General features: G+C 47.3%; 1 protein-coding gene across 8 annotated transcripts in view; it reads left to right on the top strand.

The window, feature by feature from the left end:
- The window catches only part of EML2 (EMAP like 2), a 27,915-nt gene extending 6,843 nt beyond the window's left edge, over window positions 1–21,072 (top strand). For 3 of the 8 annotated variants that reach the window (XR_014784968.1, XR_014784969.1, XR_014784967.1), the window contains 16 exons: window positions 113–223; window positions 961–1,056; window positions 1,174–1,308; window positions 5,212–5,311; window positions 5,842–5,996; window positions 11,795–11,920; window positions 12,086–12,217; window positions 12,331–12,398; window positions 13,034–13,122; window positions 13,512–13,609; window positions 14,257–14,344; window positions 15,425–15,520; window positions 16,045–16,175; window positions 16,932–17,059; window positions 18,106–18,330; window positions 20,315–21,072. Coding sequence is in view for 5 of the 8 variants with exons in the window: in XM_084814617.1 (XP_084670743.1) it covers window positions 113–223; window positions 961–1,056; window positions 1,174–1,308; window positions 5,212–5,311; window positions 5,842–5,996; window positions 11,795–11,920; window positions 12,086–12,217; window positions 12,331–12,398; window positions 13,034–13,122; window positions 13,512–13,609; window positions 14,257–14,344; window positions 15,425–15,897 (1,671 nt within the window). In the remaining 3 variants the exon portion in view is untranslated. Of the gene's footprint in view, window positions 1–112; window positions 224–960; window positions 1,057–1,173; window positions 1,309–5,211; window positions 5,312–5,841; window positions 5,997–11,794; window positions 11,921–12,085; window positions 12,218–12,330; window positions 12,399–13,033; window positions 13,123–13,511; window positions 13,610–14,256; window positions 14,345–15,424; window positions 15,967–16,044; window positions 16,176–16,931; window positions 19,408–20,314 lie in introns of those variants that run through there. The other 5 variants (XM_084814617.1, XM_084814619.1, XM_084814615.1 and 2 more) reach the window with 2 other exon arrangements.

Raw genomic sequence — 21,072 nt, 5'->3', positions numbered from 1 at the left:
TTGTGGCCAATGCCACATCCAGTGGCAGCAAATTCCAAAAGTTGATTATGCGTTGTGTGAAGAAGAGCTTCCTTTTGTTTATCTGGAACCTGCTTCCTATGTCTTTCCATAGCCGCTGCCTCCCCATGTACGGGTCTGGGATTCTGTGAGCCTGAACACACTTCATGTCCTGGGACCGGGGCCCTTTGACCGAGCCGTGACCTGTGTGGGATTCTCCAAGTCTGTAAGCAAGATCCCCCTCCCTGTTGCATCCCTGATTCCCTTTCCTTTTTCTGTCAAAAATGAGTTATTTTTAGGGGACATTTTGAGCCCACTACTCACCCTGTAAGCTGGGGCCGGGTCCAGAGTATTGTAGCATTTGGAGAATTGTAGCTGTGGAGGCTCGGCAAGGCAAGGCTGGGGTGAGAAAATTCCCACTGATACTAGATTTGGTTGGTTAGATTTGATACACCAGATAAAGGAAAGGGCCATCTGCATGGAACAGGAGATGATTTTAAGAGAATTTGGGAAGAGGGTGGGTAGAAGACAGATTGCAAGTTCAAAGAGTAGCAGAGCTCTACATCCAGATCCCTTCACGTTCTGCCAAGACACATTCTCCTCCCCGCCCCCAAAAGATCCAAATCCTCTAGTCGAGAGGTGTGAATTCTGCAATCAAGTATTCATAAACATGCTTAGACTTTACAGAGTTTGTTCATGCTGCTTCTATAGTTCAATTTTTAACAGCACTTGGCTTTCTAAGAAGTAGAAGAGGGGAATGGCATGAGATTTCCAATTATTTTTACCAGCAAGGTGGCTAGAAACTTTCTTTTATCTTGAAAATGAAACTGAGGAAATCGTACACTTCACCATATTCTAGAAACTGTTTGCAGTACCTTTTGCGGCAAATTCAGTGCCTTCTACTCTCTCTGCTCTCCAATACCTGCTCTCCTGCCTATATCCATGCCCCTTTTTTCTCCCTAGAATGGAGGCGGACTCCTGTGTGCTGTTGATGACTCCAATGACCATGTTCTGTCTGTGTGGGATTGGCAAAAGGAGCAGAAGCTTGCTGATGTGAAGGTAACTGCATAGCTGCCTTGTTCTTTCCCACCATCCATCATGTTCCATGTCTTCACCAATGGCTTGCATGCGCTGCTGCTATGCCCACAATCTGATGCTCTTTCTTTCCTCTTCAAGTGTTCCAATGAGTCTGTGCTGGCTGCCACCTTCCACCCCACAGAGCCAGCGCTACTCATTACCTGTGGGAAATCCCACATCCACTTCTGGACACTGGAGGGAGGCAGCCTCAGCAAGAGGCAGGGCATTTTTGAGGTGAGTGCGAGATCTACAGAAGAGGGAGATGGTGACACTGAGAGACAAACTGCAGAGGATTATGGGTGGGCCATGGCTGACTGGTTCATTTCCCTCCCCCTGGAGATGTTGCAAACAACCATGCCCTTGTGTATCTTCCATTCATTTCAAACAGATCTTGCACAGGAGAGCTTCCTGATGGGTTGTGGCCAGAAATCCTATGTAGACCCTTTTCCATACTAGTCATATGTGGGTTACAAATTCCAGTGCAGTATAGTGCCCTGGAAAATGCAGGGGCTACCCCCCACCCCTGCTGGGGAACTCAAGGGGTTCCTCCCTCCCTCTCTCTCTCTCTCTCTCTCTCTGCCCCCGTCCCCAGTTGGAGTAAAATGGGGGTAACAGAACGAAAATCCGATGCTGTAAAGAACAATATTGTTTAGGAACCTGGAATGTCAGATCAATGAATCAAGGTAAGCTGGAGGTGGTCAAACATGAGATGGCAAGATTGAACATTGACATCTTGGGAATCAGCGAACTAAAATGGACAGGCATGGGCGAATTTAATTCAGGTGACGATCATATCTACTACTGTGGGCAAGAATCCCTTAGAAGAAATGGAGTAGCACTCATAGTCAACAAAAGGGTGGGAAAAGCCGTGCTGGGGTACAATCTTAAAAACGATAGAATGATCTCAGTACGAATCCAAGGCAAACCATTCAACAACACAGTAATTCAAGTCTATGCCCCAACCACTGATGCCGAAGGCTTCACTGATCACTGATGCCGAAGTCTGGGGCTCTCTTCATCATAGGGGATTGGAATGCTAAAGTAGGAAGTCAAGAAATCACCGGGATAACAGGCAGGCATGGCCTTGGTGTACAAAATGAAGCAGGACAAAAGCTAATAGAGTTTTGCCAAGAGAACACGCTGATCATAGCAAACACTCTTTTCCAACAGCACAAGAGACGACTCTACACATGGACATCACCAGATTGATTATGTCCTTTGCAGTCAAAGATGGAGAAGCTCTATACAGTCAGTAAAAACAAGACCTGGAGCTGACTGTGGCTCAGATCATGAGCTTCTTGTTGCAAAATTTCAGCTTAAATTGAAGAACGTAGGGAAAACCACTAAACCATTCAGGTATGACCTCAATCATATCCCTGATGAATATACAGTGGAGGTGAGGAATAGATTTCAGGGATTAGACCTGATAGACAGAGTGCCTGAGGAACTATGGACGGAGGTCCGTAACTTTGTTCAGGAGGCAGCAACGAAATCCATCCCAAAGAAAACAAAATGCAAGAAAGCCAAGTGGCTGTCTGAGGAGGCTTTACAAGTAGCTGAGGAAAGAAGGGAAGCGAAAAGCAAGGGAAAAAGGGGAAGATATATCCAACTGAATGCAGAGTTCCAGAGAATAGCAAGGAGAGACAAGAAGGCCTTCTTAAATGAACAATGGAAAGAAATGGAGGAAAACAACAGAATGGGAAAGACTAGAGATCTCTTCAAGAAAATTGGAGATCTCAAGGGAATGTTTTGTGCAAAGACGGGCATGATAAAGGACAAAGAAGGCAGGGACCGAACAGAAGCAGATGAGATTAAGAAGAGGTGGCAAGAATACACAGAAGAACTATACAGGAAAGATCTGAATGTCCCTGATAGCCATGATAGTGCGGTCACTGAACTTGAGCCGGACATCCTCAAGAGTGAAGTCAAGTGGGCCTTTGGAAGCATTAGTAACAACAAAGCTAGCGGAGATGACAGCATTCCAGCTGAGCTATTTAAAATCCTAAAAGATGAAGTGTTGCACTCAATATGCCAACAAATCTGGAACACTCAACAGTGGCCACAAGACTGGAAAAGGTCAGTTTACATTCCAATTCCAAAGAAGGGCAACGCCAAAGAGTGTTCAAACTACCGCACAATTGCGCTCATTTCACATGCCAGCAAGGTGATGCTCAAAATCCTACAAGCTAGGCTTCAGCAGTATGCGAACCGAGAACTACCAGAAGTACAAGCTGGGTTTCGAAGAGGCAGAGGAACTAGAGATCAAATCGCCAACATTCGCTGCATCATAGAGAAAGCAAGAGAATTTCAGAAAAACGTCTATTTCTGCTTCATTGACTACGCTAAAGCCTTTGATTGTGTGGATCACAACAAACTGTGGCACATTCTTAAAGTGATGGGAGTACCAGACCACCTTACCTGTCTCCTGAGAAACCTGTACGAGGGTCAAGAAGCAACAGTAAGAACCAGACATGGAACAACCGATTGGTTCAAAATTGGGAAAGGAGTACGACAAGGCTGCATATTGTCACCCTGCTTATTTAACTTATATGCAGAGTACATCATGAGAAATGCCGGGTTGGATGAATCACAGGTCGGAATTAAGATTGCTGGGAGAATTATCAACAACCTCCGATATGCAGACGATACCACCCTAATGGCAGAAAGCGAAGAGGATCTCAAGAGCCTCTTGTTGAGGGTGAAAGAGGAGAGTGCAAAAGCTGGTTTGAAACTCCACATTAAAAAAACTAAGATCATGGCATCTGGCCCCATCACTTCCTGGCATATAGAAGGGGAAGAATGGAAGCAGTGACAGATTTTACTTTCTTGGGCTCCAAGATCACCGCAGACGGTGACTGTAGCCATGAAATTAAAAGACGCTTGCTCTTTGGGAGGAAAGCTATGGCAAACCTAGACAGCATAGTAAGAAGCAGAGACATCACCTTGCCGACAAAGGTCCGTCTAATCAAAGCTATGGTTTTCCCAGTAGTAATCTATGGCTGTGAGAGCTGGACTATAAGGAAGGCTGAGCGCCGAAGAATTGATGCTTTCAAACTGTGGTGCTGGAGAAGACTCTTACGAGTCCCCTGGACTGCAAGGAGGTCAAATCAGTCCATCCTAAAGGAAATCAACCCTGAGTGCTCATTGGAAGGACAGATACCGAAGCTGAAGCTCAAATATTTTGGCCACCTAATGCGAAGAGAAAACTCTCTGGAAAAGACCCTGATGCTGGGAAAGACTGAAGGCAAAAGGAGAAGGGGACGACAGAGGATGAGATGGCTAGATAGCATCACCGATGCAATGAATATGAACTTGAGCACACTCCGGGAGAGAGCGGAGGACAGGAAGGCCTGGCGTGCTATGGTCCATGGGGTCACGAAGAGTCGGACACGACTGAACAACAACAATAGAACTAGCACAGGAATCAACAAGATAAAAATCAAAAAGCATTTTGCAACTGCACTAAATGACCTGGTTACTCTCGAGGAGCTGTGGTGCATGCCAGCTGCCATTATGAATACACAATCCTGACTGGGGGTTGTTGTGTCATGCAAACCCAGCCAGCAAGGTGAGGTTTAAACAACCCTTGCATAACCCATGCACAATCCATGGTCTGTTTTAGGGTTATGTGAGGGTATTAACCCATGATGGTCTGTCGTGTCGTGCAAACTGGCCCAATAACACCTACTTATACTTAGCATTTACAGAGCATTTTAGATCTTTAAAAATCCATTTCAAGTATATTACTTCGGTAATATGTGATTATTATGTGTGAAGATGTGTAACTAGATAGAACTGCTTTCTTCTCATCCAACTGGACACAGACATTATGTTATGGGGAAAATGGGGGTCTCAGTTCATGTGGTCAGTGGGAGGAAGGGAGAGACACTCCTCTCCCTACCAAACCAGTTGAATCAACTACTATGTGCATCCACAGGCCAGGAGAACCAGTTCTGTGTTTGCTAAATGGATTGACTCTTAATCCTTTCTTGTGCAGTGAGAATTTATACCCGGATTAAGATGCCATTTTCTTGTTCTCCAAGTCTCCTTAGAAGTGGGCTGAAGGGTAATGAGATGGGGGGTTTTATTCCCTGCTTTGAGGTGCCTCTGTTCTTTCCCACCCCCATCTCTTCATAGAAACATGAGAAACCCAAGTATGTCCTGTGTATAGCTTTCACAGAGAATGGAGACACTGTGACCGGCGATTCTGGGGGGAACCTCTACATCTGGGGAAAAGGTCAGTCCTGGGGGTGGGTAATTGGGCTAAGATACTTCTGAATGGCACTCTGGGTACCCAGTAGGTTAACACTGCCCTGTGATTTCATAATGAAGGGAAGTGTATGCGTATTTTAAATAAATAAACATTGGACAACTGTGTATGCAAGCCTGTCCGTGTTTACTTGGAAGTAAGCCCCACTGATTTCAAAGGGATTTAACTCCAAAGTAAGTGTGCATAACATTGCGTGCTAATGCTGCAGCTCCATCATAGAAGCTGGTTTCTATCATGCGAGATAAATTCTTAAGAACATCAGAACCTGCCATATATTGAATCAGATCATTGATCCATCTAGCCCAGTATTGTCAGTGCTGATTGGATTTCAGGCAGGAGTTCTTCTAGCCCTCCCTGGAGATGCTGGAGCTTGAACCTGAGACCTTCTGCCTGCAAAGCAGGGGCTCCACCATTGAGCTATGGCTTACTAATTGGAGAAGCATCCCAGACACAAGGGGTGGTCGTTCTGTTTAACAGTAGGATATTTTGCCTGGCAGGGGGAAACCGGATTTGCCATGCTGTGCCGGGAGCCCATGAAGGTGGCATCTTTGGCTTGTGCGTGTTACGGAATGGGACCATCGTCACAGGAGGTGGCAGAGACCGGAGAGTCGTTCTCTGGGGACGGGATTACCAGAAGTTGCAGGAGAACGAGGTACTGGCTGGGAAGGGAGGAGTCCTAAAGTAACATCATTTCCTGTCCTCCCTTGGCCTGTCTGTAGAACAAAGGATGCACTAAGCCTGCAAGGTTGTACATCTTGGTTCTAATCACAGCTCTTGAAGAACAATAGAGATATAATAACCACTTCATTGTATCCGACTGGAGTGTTCCTCTATTCCAGCATCCAGTCCTTGGCAGTAGCCAGCCAGATACTTTGGGAGGTTTACAAGGGGTGTCTGATGGCATTGTCTGTTAATGTCCAGCACCTGGTAACTGGCAGTAAACTGAATGCAGAGATGCCATAGCCGTCAGAACTGCCTACTGTCCACTTCTTACCTAATCCTTTTAAAATATAAAATGCATTCATTCAATAAGGTTTTTTACTAATGCTTAATCTCAGAGTTAAAGTGCAATCCTATGCATGCTTACCTGGAACTGAGTCCCACTGAACTTGGTGGGGCCCGTATTTCTTGAGTAAAGGATGAGGCACAGGAAAAAGCTACATGCCCCTAATACAAATAACTTGGCATTATACTAGCTTTGTAAGGATGTGACCTTGTGCTTCTTCCTTGCATCCCACTTCTACTTCAATTACCCCCACATTGACTGAATAAATCCATGTTCCAGTCGCAACAAAGAGGTTAAATTTCTCGATGCCCTAAACAACTGTGCCCTAGAGCCAACCAGAGGGAAGGCGACCCTGGATTTAACCGTAAGTGGTGCCATCTAGGACCAGACGTGAGTGTTGTTGAACCAGTTGGAAACAGTGACCACACTGCTAGTAGATTTAATATTTAAGTGGAAAATTGTCAAGGAAGTCCAACACAGTCACATGTGATTTCAGAAGATGAAATTTCTCTAAGCGGAGAGAACTGATAAGAAGCAAGTTGAAAGGGGGAGTCAAGGGGGCTAAATCCCCTCAAAATGCTTGGAGGTTACTCAAAACCACAATAATAGAAGCTCAGCTAGATTGTATACCATGGGTTAAGAAAGGTAACACCAAGTCCAAGAAGTCACTAGCATGTTTAACTAGCTGTGTCAAGGAAACTATTGGAAAAAAGAAGGCTTCCTTCAGAAAATGCAAGTCTTGCTCAAATGAGAACAAAAAGGAACACAAACTTGCACAAAAGAGATGCAAGCAGATAATAAGAGATGCAAAAGGGCTTTTTGAGGAGCATATCGCTAACAACGTCAAGGCCAGCAATAAAGAATTCTTTAAATATATCATAGAATCATAGAATAGTAGAGTTGGAAGGGGCCTACAAGGCCATCGAGTCCAACCCCCTGCTCAGTGCAGGAATCCAAGTCAGAGCATCCCTGACAGATGGCTGTCCAGCCTCGTCTTGAACGCCTCCAGTGTGGGAGAGCCCACCACCTCCCCAGGTAATATGTTCCATTGTCGTATTGCTCTGACAGTCAGGAAGTTTTTCCTGTTGTTCAGCCGGAATCTGGCTTCCTGTAACTTGAGCCCATTATTCCGTGTCCTGCACTCTGGGATGATTGAGAAACGATCCTGGCCTTCCTCTCTGTGACAGCCTTTCGAGTACTTGAAGAGCGCTATCATGTCTCTCCTCAGTCATCTTTTCTCAAGGCTAAACATGCCCAGTTCTTTCAGTCTCTCTTTATAGAGCTTTGTTTCCAGTCCCCTGATCGTCTTTGTTGCCCTCCTCTGAACCCTCTTCAGCTTGTCTGCATCCTTCTTAAAATGTGGTGCCCAGAACTGGACACAGAACTGGTACCCTGCTCGTTACCTCTCCCCAGTTTGAGAAGATCCCATTGATAAGCACTCTTTGAGTCCAGTTCTGTAGCCAACTGTGGATCCACCGGGTCATTGTTTCATCTAGCTCACTTTGAGCTAGTTTGCTCATCAGGATATCATGGGGCACTTCGTCGAAAGCTTTGCTGAAGTCGAGGTATATTATGTCTATGGCATTCCCACAGTCCACAAGGGAGGTTACTTGATCAAAAAATGAGATCAGATTCATCTGGCAGGATTTGTTCTTGACAAATCCATGTTGGCTTCGAGTAATCGAAGCCTCATCTGGAGTACTGTGTCCAGTTCTGGGCACCACACTTTAAGAAGGATGCAGACAAACTGGAGAGGGTTCAGAGGAGGGCAACAAAGATGATCAGGGGACTGGAAACAAAGCCCTATGAAGAGAGAGTGAAAGAACTGGGCATGTTTAGCCTTGAGAAGAGAAGACTGAGGGGAGATATGATAGCGCTCTTCAAGTCCTTGAAAGGTTGTCACAGAGAGGAAGGCCAGGATCTCTTCTCGATCATCCCAGCATGCAGGACAAGGAATAATGGGCTCAAGTTACAGGAAGCCAGATTCTGTCTGAACATCAGGAAAAACTTCCTGACTGTCAGAGCAATACGACAATGGAACCAATAACCTAGGGAGGTGGTGGGCTCTCCCACACTGGAGGCGTTCAAGATGAGGCTGGACAGCCACCTGTCAGGGATGCTCTGACTTGGATTCCTGCACTGAGCAGGGGGTTGGACTCGATGGCCTTGTAGGCTCCTTCCAACCTTACTATTCTATGATTCTATTATTCTAATCACTGCATTGTTTTCAAGGTGCAGGAAATCAGAAGCAGGAAACCAGCTAGGGAGGCAGTTGGACTGTTGGATGAGAACAGAGTTAAAGGACTACTAAAAGAGGATAAGGAGATTGCAGAGAAGCTGAATGAATTACTTTCATTGGTCTTCACTGCAGAAGATACTGATGACAGATACCTGTGCCTGCACTGATGGAACTGAGGCACATAGTGGTGACAAACGATGAGGTTCTCAGTCCTTTTGGCAAACTGAAAACTAATAGATCACCCAGCCCTGACGGTATCCATCCTAGAATTCTTAAAGGACTTGAATGTGAAACTGGAGATCTTCTAACATATAGAAAAGATCAGCCTCTGTACCAGAGGACTGGAGAATGGCCAATGTAATGCCAGTTTTTAAAAAGGGATCCAGAAAATTACAGGTCTGTTAATTGAATGTCTGTTCTGGATAAATTGGTTGAAAACATTATCAAAGATAAAATTAGTAAGCCTATCAGTAAAAAGGACAAGCCCTGCTGAAAAAGAATCATCATGACTTCTGCAAAGGTAAATCCTGACTCACTAACTTTTTAGAGTTCTTTGAGAGTGTCAGTGAACATGTGGACAGGCATGATCTGGTAGACATTGTTTACTTGGACTTCAAAAAGACCTTTGACAATGTCCCTCACCATCAATTCCTGAGCACACTTAGCAGTCATGGAATAAGCGGAGAGGTCCTCTTATGGATCGGTAACTGGTTAAAGAACAGAAAGCAGAGAGTAGGAATAAATGGCATTTCTCTCAATGGGGTTGTAAACAGGAGTGTCCCAAAGGGATCTGTACTGGGACCAATGATTTTCAGCATGTTCATAAACAATCTGCAATTACGAGTAAGAGGTGAGGTGGCCTAGTTCGCCAATGACACCAAATTATTTAAGGTGGCTAAAATGAAAAAGGATTGCGAAAAGCTCCAAAAAGATCTCTCCAAAGTTGGGGGAATGGCATTAAAATGGGTATTAAAATGGCAAATGCGTTTCAGTGTAAGCAAGTATAAAGTGATGCACGTTTGGGCAAAAAAAATCCCAACTTCGCATATACATTGATGGGATCTGAGCTACTGGTGACTGACCAAGAAAGAGATCTTGGGGTTGTGGTGGACAGCTCGATGAAAATGTTGACTCAGTGTGCAGCAGCTGTGAAAGAGGCAAATTCCATGGTAGGCATAATTAGGAAAGGAATCGAAAATAAAACTGCCACGATCATACTGCCCTTATACAAATCTATGTGACCACACTTAGAATGCTGTATACAGTTCTGGTCACCGCACCATAAAAAGGATATTGAAGAGTTGGAAAAAGTGCAGAAATGGGCAACTGAAATGATCAAGGGGCTGGAGCAGTTCTACTATGAGGAAAGGTTGCAATATCTGGGATTGTTTAGCTTAGAGAAAAGGCAAGTGAGGGGAGGCGTGATAGAGGTCTACAAAATTATGCATGATGTGGAGAATGTGGATAGGGAGACATTTTTCTTCCTCTCTCATCATACTAGAACCAAGTGGGGTCGTCCCATAAAGCTGATTGGTGGGAGATTCAGGACAGATAAAAGGAAGGACGTCTTCACAAGGCACATAACTAAACTATGGAGTTCATACCACAAAATGTAGTGATGGCCACCAATTTGGATGGCTTTAGAAGGGGATTGGACAAAGTCATGGAGGAGAAGGCTATCAATGGCTACTAGTCCTGATGGCTATATGCTACCTCCAGTATCGGAGGCAGTATGCCTCTGTACACAGGTGGCTGGGGAACATGGGCGGGAGAGTGCTGTTGCACTCATGTCTTGCTTGTGGGTTTCCCATGGGCCAGTGGTTGGCCACTGTGTGAACAGAATGCTGGACTAGATGGACCCTGGTCTGATCCAGCACAGCACTTCTTATGAGCTTATGTTCTCTATGAGTTAATTCCTCTTTAGCGCAAACCATAGTCTGCACTTATATCCAGACTGGCAAACAATGGTTTTTGTCTGCCCCCTTAAGCAGGATTGCACACCACAGTTTGAAGCTGTTTTGCAATCCTGCTTTCAGGGCAAGGAAAGACCAGAGGTTGCCCATTTGGATGTAACCAGTGACTATGGGTTTGCACTCAACAGGAAGCACCCACTGAATCATCTGTAAGGCTGGCCTGCAAACTTCCTATCTGAGTGGGCATGGGGAATGTGAGCATGGAATCCTGGTGTGGTACTTGGGACCGTCAGTTGGGGGAAACTGAATGAGATTGGTGACAAGAAAAAAAATGGGGAGAGACTGCAGCAGGGACCAAGAGAGCAGACTGGAAGTTTTGGAGGACAGAACTGGTGGATTACAGTAATGTGTGGATTACAATAACCTTGTGCAATTCCTTGTTTGTGGGTTTATCTGTATGGATTTATTTTTCCCTTGGGTGTACTTTAACCTTTTCCTTCCCTCTCAAGTGTTCCTGTATGTTAATTGTATGTATGAGTTGTTTTTGTTTGCCTTTCATCTGAGAATATTTAACTCTGTTCATTTATATTTGCTAATCATAAAGTTATTCCAGACTTCATGTTGTGTTTTGTTGCTTTATACAGGAATGCAAATTGAATCTGCCCCAATCTTGATGGGAAACTGAGAGGATCACAGTTGGGGGGCTACACACGGTGCAAGTGGGGAGGAGGGAGTGTTCAAGCCTGTGGCACCTTCATGTAATGCCAAATCATGGTTTGACTTTCAAGTCTAAACAGAAGTCATAGGGTCAAACTCGCTTTGATGTTAAATGCATCTTTGCATTTAACATGCAGGTTTTTTAAACTGTGGAGCACATCAGCTGGAAGTGTCCCAACAGACTTGGAGGGGTGAATTTAACCCTTCCCTCTCCTGCTGTGATCCTGAGGAAAATCCTTTTTTGGAAGCTGCTGTTTACACTGGGAGGAAATCCCATACTGGCAGTCCTGCTACTGATCAGGCCTTCCAGCTGATGCTATCTGCATTTCTTTAAAACCTGCGTATTAAATGCAAAGAGGGATGAAACATGTGAAAGTTGGCCCTTAGTTTTAAAGCAACAGAAACCACTTTATCCTAATATAAGAAATCTGGTGCATTTTGGAAACGAAATCTACATATTTGAAAATTGAAATATGGTTTTAAACTGTTTCAGATACATGTCTATGAACCATTATTAACTAGTTCTGGGCATCTTACATTCTCACTGAGGGCACTGTTTGTCTCTCTCCCTGTAGGTGCCCGAGGGCTTTGGGCCAGTGCGCACTGTTGCCGAAGGAAAGGGTGACTCCCTCTTTGTGGGCACGACCCGTAATTCAGTGCTTCACGGATCCTTGGCTACTGGCTTCTCCCTGCTGGTGCAGGTAATGGGTTCATTCTAGGGAACTACTGAAGAAACTGTGCAGCTCTGATTTATGCCTGTATTCTGAGATGGGAAGACGGGGATCAAATGGCACACCACTGATGCCACTGTGACCAGTGTGGAGCCTGCATGGCTCCACATGACAGCTTTCTCCCCCTTTGGCCAGGGACACACAGAAGAACTCTGGGGCCTGGCCACCCATCCTACCTTGGACCAGTTCTTGACCTGTGGGCAAGACAAGCAGGTTCACCTATGGAGCGTGGCCACCCACCAGCCCCTGTGGAGCAAGGGGATTGAGGTAAATGGGCGGGCTCCTCGGTAGGGGGCTGGGCTGGGGAGCTGGGCTAGATGTTCTGGGGGGTACCAAGCTTTGCACTACACTTCTTGCACGGGTTCCCCCCTCTCCTCCAGGATGCTGCTCGCTCCGCTGGCTTCCACCCCAGTGGCTCAGTGCTGGTGGTGGGCACCGTGACTGGCAGGTAATGGGGCATCCTGAGCACAGCAGAAGTGATGGCAGTCCGGCAGAGGGAGAACGGTCTGTGGAGGCCCGGGTGGAGAAGCTGTGGCACTGCGCTGGGTGTCTAGGCGGCCAGCTTGAGGGGTGGGAAGTGCGGAATGCCACCCTGCGCCCCAAGCCAAGCTCCTGGGGTGGGCAATGGATATTCCCCTGGCTAAGGAACCTTGGAGGGGAGAAGACTCCCTTTTCGGCCCAAGCCCCTGCCACGGGTGCCCCTACGTCTGGAAATATATTCATCAATCTCCTTTTGTTACCACCCATCCAGCAGATTGGGGGATTTTTTCGGTGTCTTCCCACCCCCCAAATTGTCTGTTGCATGTTACCTTTCACGTCCATACCACCGCCCCTGCCCACCCCCAATACACATGCGTGTGCGTGCGTGTGCGCACACACTTCCTCCTTTTCGGACAGCCTCCCATCCCACAAGCCAGGACTGGATTTCCAGATAATGGAATTGGGGAAGATATATTGGGCTGAGCCGCCTTCTTGTTCCCTGCCTTGCCCTTCCTGCCTGTATCCCACTCCAGGTATCTCTGATCCCCTGGCTTGCTCTGGCCTTCTATAAAATGTTTCCCTCCCCACTCTGCTTCCAACCAGGTGGCTGGTGCTGGACACAGAGACCCGAGATCTGGTGACCATTCACACTGATGGAGGAGAGCCCATTTCTGTCGTCAGCTTTTCCCCAGGTAGGAAAGCGTGGGGGCAAGGAGTTCAGAACAGGGAGAGAGCTATGGGGAAGGACTGAAAGTTCTGGGTAGAATCCACGCTGTGACCTTTTTTTTGTATTTAGTTGTTGTAACCTATTGTTGGATTATGCTGTCTGTAAGTTGCTTTTGGTTTGGGAAACAGAAGCAGGGTTGTTTGTGGTTTTTAATGTACAACGGCTTCTCCTGTTTATGTGTCCCTCTGTTCCTAACTGGCCCACCAGCTCCACTTCCTTGTTGCCAGGGAATCCTGAAGAGCAAAGGCCACTTGCAAATTCTGAGCAACAGCAGCTGCAGCTGAGCATTTCCCTCCATGATCCCTGTTTTGACTCCCATCGCGGTTTCCTGAGTCCGCTTTTTTTGCTTTGCAGATGGCAAATATTTGGCCTTGGGCTCCCACGATAACTTTGTCTACATCTACCTGGTTTCCGAGGGTGGCAGGAAGTACGGGCGTGTCGGCAAGTGCTCAGTGAGTGGAGGGGCAACCGAAGGGGGATTTGTGTTCTTTCCAGAGGGTGTTTCTGAATGGAATCTTTTAGGAGGGGTCCAGGAGAAGGTGACAACCATTTGAGCACTTGTGACTGTTTGTTCAGCTACATCAGCATTCATGGCCAGACAATGGGGCACCTTCTGTTTCTGGCAACTCCCCATCTCCCCAAAAGGTAGTGAAGTAGTGGAAGTCCTTGTGTAAGACCACAGGTGGTCAGCAGGGGGAGCTGCTCAGTCAACCATATCCCTGCCCACGCAGAAATTGCCTGGGGTAGGTATTTCAATAGTTATTTCTAGGAACGTGTGGTATCTTCACTCCATCCCTTGGCAACTGTAGCTCTCCTCTAGTCATCAATACACTAATTTCCAGGGCTTCATTTGACAGCCTCTGAAGGTGTGAAAAAATGAGTGTCTCTGATAGTGCGCAGAGTGGTGTTTTTTTCCAGTACTGAATGGCTGCTGCCTCCTCTGGGTTTCGTGGGGAGACTTCCACGGCAGATGATGTCACTTACAGTGTCGGTGAATTCCATTGTCTGTCTCCTTGTGGAAAACATGTGCATGGAATGGGCAATATTCCTCTTGTAGGTTATTTTTTAAAGTAACCTTTTAATCTTCTCTTTGTTCCAGGGTCACTCCAGTTTCATCACCCATCTGGACTGGGCCTTTGACAGCAGCTGTTTAGTCACCAATTCTGGTGATTATGAGATCCTCTACTGTGAGTAGAAGACTCTGAATTCAGGGGAAGGGGGTTTGTTAGCATCCCCTTGTCCAGTGTGGTTTTAGGAAGGGGTGTGTGGGAGAGGCACCCCTTCTGTTATTATTTATTTATTTCATTTCTATACCGCCCAATAGCCGAAGCTCTCTGGGCGGTTCACAAAAATTAAAACCAAACACACAATAAAACAATTTAAAATATATAGAACAATTAAAACCACAGAGTTATAGAGTCTGCCCCACAATCTGTTTATTATTATCATCTCCAAGATCGTTTCAAGCTCAGTTTTATGTTTGCACATGCTCCAAAAATGAATCCAAGACCGAACTTGGTTAAAAAGAGAGAGCCAATAATTGGTGGCGGAGGGAGGCTTGACGCACTTCTCTTTCATTCTGGCACATATATTGCCATTTTAAGCAATCGCTGGATTGTTCTCTCTAGGTAAAATGGGGGCGGGGTTGCTGTTGATAGAAGGAAGGAAATGTCACCCTATGATGACAACCTTGAGGGAATACATCTGACATCCTTGATTATGCAAAGAGATCCTTCGCTACCTGACACTTCCCACTTCAAGTCCCCAAACCAAGTGGGGGTCTGCACTGTAGAATCTCGCCAGCCATGGGAGTTGTAGGACTTTTCTCTGCCTGAACATGCATAGGATTGCACCCACAGTGTGGCAAGATCAAAATGTCTGGGCAAATAGCCGTGGCAAGCAGCTGTCCAACTGATCTGCTCTCTGCCCAGACTGCCCTTCCTTGCTGCTACTCAGCCCACACCTGAGAGGTGCTCAACAGCAGCACTAGCTGCAGCCAGCCGACAGCATTGCTGCAGACTCCGCATTCACCCTGCACACCACCTCTTCTCCCTCTGCAAAGGGACTATTCAGCTTTCTCCTTAGGCCCCATACCTGGGGAAAGACAGCATGGATCCAGGCCACCCTGCGACCTGTTTCCCCCCTGCATGGGACATTATCCTTCTTGCCAACACTGAGTCAGCCTAAAGCCCAGGAACTTGCTGCACGCTCTGCCCTTGCACGCTCATTTCTGTTTTCTCTCTTGTTTCTCCTCCTCCTTCCCGCAGGGGACCCATCCACCTGCCGGCAGATCACCAGTGCCGAGGCTGTGCGCAACATGGACTGGGCCACCGCCACCTGTGTGTTGGGCTTTGGGGTCTTTGGTGAGCGTCGCCTGCTGGAGGATTGGGCTTGGAGCTTTTCACAGCTGGAGAACAGTGAAGGCCATACAGCCCTGCCCCAGAAGGGGGCAGCATGGGACAAGAGCAACTTCTTGAAGGCGGCAGTTGCAGCTGAAGGAGATGGGGACGCCAGCGCTTTGTGGGAACCGGCAGACCTCCCTGTGGCTGGAGTCCTTAAAACAGAACCCGGTGCTCTCTCACCGTATGCCCAGGATGATGTCCTCATACTTTATTCACTGCTCCTGTGGATTAGGGTCCCCGCTTCACCCAGAAGCCTGGCTTGCAGGGGTGATCAAAGCCCACTTCTGCTGCTACTTCAGACGCCTCTGATTAATAAACTGCTGGTGGTTAGTGCATGAGCAGGGGCCCTACACAGCAACTAGGTTGTGTTTAGCACTATGGTTTTAAGTTCACAGGGGGAAAATGGGCTGGGAGTGCGGTGGGTGGGATCTTACCGCTTTCATTCTGCGGCTGACCCTCCTGCACCTCTTTTCCCTCCCCGACAGGGATCTGGCCAGAGGGCGCCGACGGCACCGACATCAACGCTGTCTGCCGCTCCCACGATGGGAAGCTCCTGGCGTCTGCCGACGACTTCGGCAAAGTGCACTTGTTCTCCTACCCGTGCTGCCAGCCACGGGTGAGCCTCGGCCCCACTCCCCCCATGGCTTGTGCCTGGCCCCCCCCCCGTTATTTATTTATTTCTATGCCGCCCAATATCCAAAGTTCTCCGGGTGCTTCACAAGACTTCACCTGCCCCTTGCTGTCATTGTGGGCCTTCTACTCCAGCCCTGCCCAGATACCACCCCCACCCCCTTCTAAGTAACCTGCAGGCAGGTGAGAGCCTCTGAGACTTGCCCACCGGCTCTCCTGGCCTCACTTGTCCTGCCCCTCGTCCTGCTGCCTGCCCTGTTGGGCCTTCCAGGCTTCCTTATGGAGTGTCTGGATTGCCACTTCGACCTGCCTGATGCTGAACTTGGGTGAGGAGGGAGGCCTGGAGGAGCTCCCTGTGCTTGGTCACCCAGGTGCCTAAAAATTTTCTGCGAGCGTCTGGGGAGTAGGAAGCCACTTCCAGAGGATAGTCTGTTGCAGTGAAGACGTACGTGTGTGTGTGTGTGTGTGTGTGTGTAGCTTTTGTGGACTAGAGCCCATTTCATCAGATGCACTGAAGTGGACAATAGTCCACAAAAACTGATGCTACAATAACCTGTTTAGTCTTTGTCACAGGGGTCTTTGGTTTTGCTGGGACTTGGAAACACTTTTTCCCGTCCGCGAATTGGAGCGTTTGGCCTTTATGTGTGTTGTTTCTCCTTCTGTGTGTGTCTGTGTCTCCTGCCCTCGCTTAGATCAGCACTTGAGCTTCCTCCTTTGTTTTCTTTGCCCCCCCCCACTGCAGGTCCCCAGCCACACCTACAACGGCCACAGCAGCCACGTCACCAACATTGCCTTCCTCCACGATGACAGTTTGCTTCTCTCCACCGGTGGGACCGACACCAGCATCCTCCAGTGGCGCCTCATCTAGGAGTGAGGCTGGAGATAGCAGGGGGCAGTGCCTCCCCCAGGGGGAGGGAGGGGGCAAGTGGTGCAAAGGAGAGAGAGGGTGGGGGGTGGGATTGGATTCTATTAAACACTTTTTGAGAGGGCAGTGGCAGCAGCGCCTTCCTCACGGTTTGGGCAAGGGGGGAGGGTGCTAGTTGCCAAGAGTTGGATATGGAAAGAGGAAGACTGAAAGGATAAGGGGGAGCTATATTTTACAGAAATCTCTATATGAATAATGATAATATATATATCCAGATCTATATATATCTATATTTAAAGGCTGAAGGTTGCACAGGCTGAGAATGTGATGGCGTTGAGGAGTGGGTGAAAAGAGGCAGATGGGAGGGAGAGGAATGGCCCCTCCCAAACCTAGAGAGGGCTCCTGTTTCTCTCCTTCTTCTAAGAGATCATGGCAGGAGAAGCTGCACTCACAGAATTTTCTCTCCTCCCCAGATGCCTTTGAGCATGCTTGCACTATGAATGTAAACTGGTTTCAGAACTGATTTGACTATCATGATTCTCAGTTTCATTTTGTTTTCCCCAAACCTGCCGAGACTTGCAAAGAGAGGTTTTGTGAGGGTGCTGAGAATTTTGTCTTCAGTTTCTTGACACCTGTCATGCATCTCACAGATCTATAGGTTCCAGGGTTTCTGGAGTGAAAGCTAGAGACATCAGTTAAAGCTTGCAAATGCAGAGCTCTTTACGAAGCTTAGTTCACTCTTGCGAGAGTCATGGGGTAGAGGGTTTCCTTTCCTCTCCTCAGCTACCAGAGAAAAAATGAGTGAGGAAAAAGAGCATTCTTTGGCCGGGGGTGATGAGTGTACTCCCCTTTCCTTACATGGGATGATAAGTGCTGGGACGTTTCTCATAATTTCTACATGCTGGAGCACTAAACCTGTAAGTGGCAGGGGCGTGTGCTTCATTTTTAAATATAAAAAAAAAATCTGTGTGTTTTTATTTTTTGCTGTAAGACACCTTGCAGTCTTTTCTGAGAAAGGCATCTGAGAAATTTAATAAATAATACTCCCTAGCACCAATCAGCTATCTGGGAAGAAAGCAGACTGGAGCAGGAATGGAGAGGTGAGGGCGACCACCTGAACGTGTTGGAGCTGGAGCAGAACGTTCTGCCCCCTTGCATCCCTGAGCCTTGGCTCATCCTTGACTTGACTGTGGCCTCCGCATGTGTGTTTGTTCACGTGAATGTCAGGCGCACCTCTGAGGCAGTGAGGCTGGGTCTGGCTTCTACATCCAAAGAGGTAAGTGGAACTGAAGCCTCCCCTTCCTTACCTCTCTGGGTTGCATCACCTTAGGCACATTCCTCCTAGCCTGCCCTCCAATAGTGGAAGGAAGAGCATAAGATCAGACCAGAGGGAGTCCATCCAGTCCAGCTGAGTTCCCTGTTTCATATGGTGGCCAACCAGGTGCCCTGGGAAGCTCACAAGCAGGACGGGGAGGCAGTAACCCGACGGGTGCTGCCTCTGGCCATGGAGATCCCATAGAGCTATTGTTACCACTAGCCATCGACAGACCTCTCCTCCTAGAATTTGTCTCAACCCTTTTACAGCCATCTAAGTCAGTAGCCATTGGCATATCGCCACCTTCCCCAGCCTGGGGACATGCTGGCTGAGGATGATGGGAGTTAGAATCCAACACAAACTGGAGGGCACCAGGTTGGGGAGGGCTGCCTTGTCTTGTGGCAGAGAATTCCTTCCACGCATTGCTGGAGATTCTTGCCTGTCCTGATTCTCCTGCCAATCAATGTAATTGGATGATGCCAAGTTCTAGAAGTATATGAGAGTGCAAGAAGAGATAATGAGAGAGAGCGAGAGAGAAGCCAGGCTAGGAGAGAAGTACTTGAAGGGATGGAAGTAAACTGGAAGAGAGGGCAGAGTTCAGTTCCACTCAGCCATGTGCTCCTTTAGGTGTAAAAATTAGGCCTCACCGCCTGGTTTTGTGCAAGGGGCAAGCATGAATAAACATGGCCGCCTCTTCACGTCTAAGGGTCAAGCAAGTCTTGCTTGCATGGAAGGAGAAATCTAGAGTACTTCTTGAGGTAGGGTGGGGGGAAGCTGAGGGTGTATATATTCTGCCTGTGAGTCCCAACAAAGTCACATTTTCAGCCCAGGTGGGCGGTATTTTGCACTGGACATACTGATGGTTTGGGGAGGGGGGCATTCTGGAGCTGGTGTTTTCCGGCAGTTGGCTACTTCAGGTCCTGGGGTGGGGGTGGAGTGGGAGGGGGCCGAAGCTGCTGTATTTCCCAAAGAAAACGTGATGCAGCATCGAAAGTTGTTTAATAAGAATACAACCCAATAAAAGAGGCCTAACAATACACACCTCCTCCTGTGTATAAATGCCATTGTCAGCAGCAACTCCTGAACCTTAAACAAACCTCACAGGGTGAGTTTAAACAAGCAGCCTGCTTTTATGAGGCCAGGTGAGTAGGAGCACGCCATGATACGTTTAGACAGCTCTGTTGACTGAATGTTGTGCGTCATGGAGCAACAGAAGCAAACAAGCAAACACAACAAGTGACAGACCTCTGCCCCAAGGGGCTTACAGTCAAAACTTAGTTGTGTTTTAACACACAAGATGTGGGGCAGGGGAGATGCTAAAGCCTGAGCAAGATTGCGGTCATAGTAGAGGCTTCACTGCTCTGCCTGCAGTTCCCACTGGCCAGCAGGAGCAGGATAAATGAGGCAGAAATTGTTAAGACGCCGTAATTTTGAGTCAGAGGATCCTGTTCGCTTCCTTGCCGAGTCTGGATTCCATGACGCCAGGGGACGTTTGAGTAGCATTTGTGTGCTCCAAAGCCCTCTCCAGGACAGCCCCACCTGGCTAAACACTGAGCAACTCTCCCAGCTGATGAGACTCCTGGCGTGTGACCTCTTGCTAAGGGCAACAGAAGTCCCAATGCGGAGCCCTTGAGTGTCTGGGACGAGGCCAGAATATTTTGGATTTCCACAAATTTCAAGCCCGTAATAGAAACACAAACATACTTACTCCCCGTGTAGCCGGCTAATGAGTCCCGGGAGGGAAATGGGGCCTCGCCAGCTCTTTCTGTGTCTGCAGCCGCTGCTAAGAGTATTTTCTCCCCTTCTGCTGCTTCCTCACAAGACAGAAGATTTGAGCAACCAAAGGCATAAAGGAAGCTTGGGGGCGGGGGGGGGGGACGGATGACTGAGATTATGTAACAGAACAGTCAGGTGACATTGCCTGATATGTAGTACTTTTTCGCAGGATTGTAGAAGAGAAGACCAACCAGAAATGGGAATTCTAAATAAAGAATGAGGGGAATCAAAATGCTACCTGCCCTTGGGAACAGGGCTGGGAAATGGTCTTTTATTTGGTTCTTCCTTCCAAGTGCACCTAAATCATCCCAACCAGAATTTACCTCTTCTTAAAGGACTCCTGGGATGAGAATTCCACTGCCTTCGCAGAGAAAATTCTGCCACGTTTCTAGTTGGAAAGTTCTTCCAAATGTGGAATCTAGATATTAATTTGCTCTGAAACATTCTGTGTAATATATTGAATATTTCCCGGAGATTTTTATATCTGGTTTGTCACTTCTGGTATTTTTAGCTTCAGTATTTGCTACTTTATAGTTTGATAGGTAATAATGATATGCAGGCTTTTAGGACAGAAAAAAGTCCTCTCGCTCCCATGCTGGCTAGAGAATGTTGGGAGTTGTAGGACTTTTTCCTATCTAAACATGCCCTTGCCATATTTGATCACTGATGCACAAGAGTGTTTAGTGTTTGGCAGTTGGCGGCTTTCAGAGTTGAGGCCAGAATCAAGTTGATCCAGATATTCCCACAAGACTAAAATGCTTGAATTTTGATGTTACATTTTATGTTCAAGATTCAAACTTTGCTTTCAGATTTGAAATGTCATATTTGGAATTTGAAAATTTGCCATTCTCTCATCCTATCCTAGTTGTTCCCAGCCCTCCTTAAAAGAAATAAATAAAGGAGAAATAAAGCCATTATGCAATTTTT

This window comes from Heloderma suspectum, chromosome 10 (assembly GCF_057233095.1).
Source record: "Heloderma suspectum isolate Gila_16-S chromosome 10, 16-S_ref, whole genome shotgun sequence".
Lineage (NCBI taxonomy): Eukaryota > Metazoa > Chordata > Lepidosauria > Squamata > Helodermatidae > Heloderma > Heloderma suspectum.
This window is presented reverse-complemented; position numbering and strand designations above follow the sequence as displayed.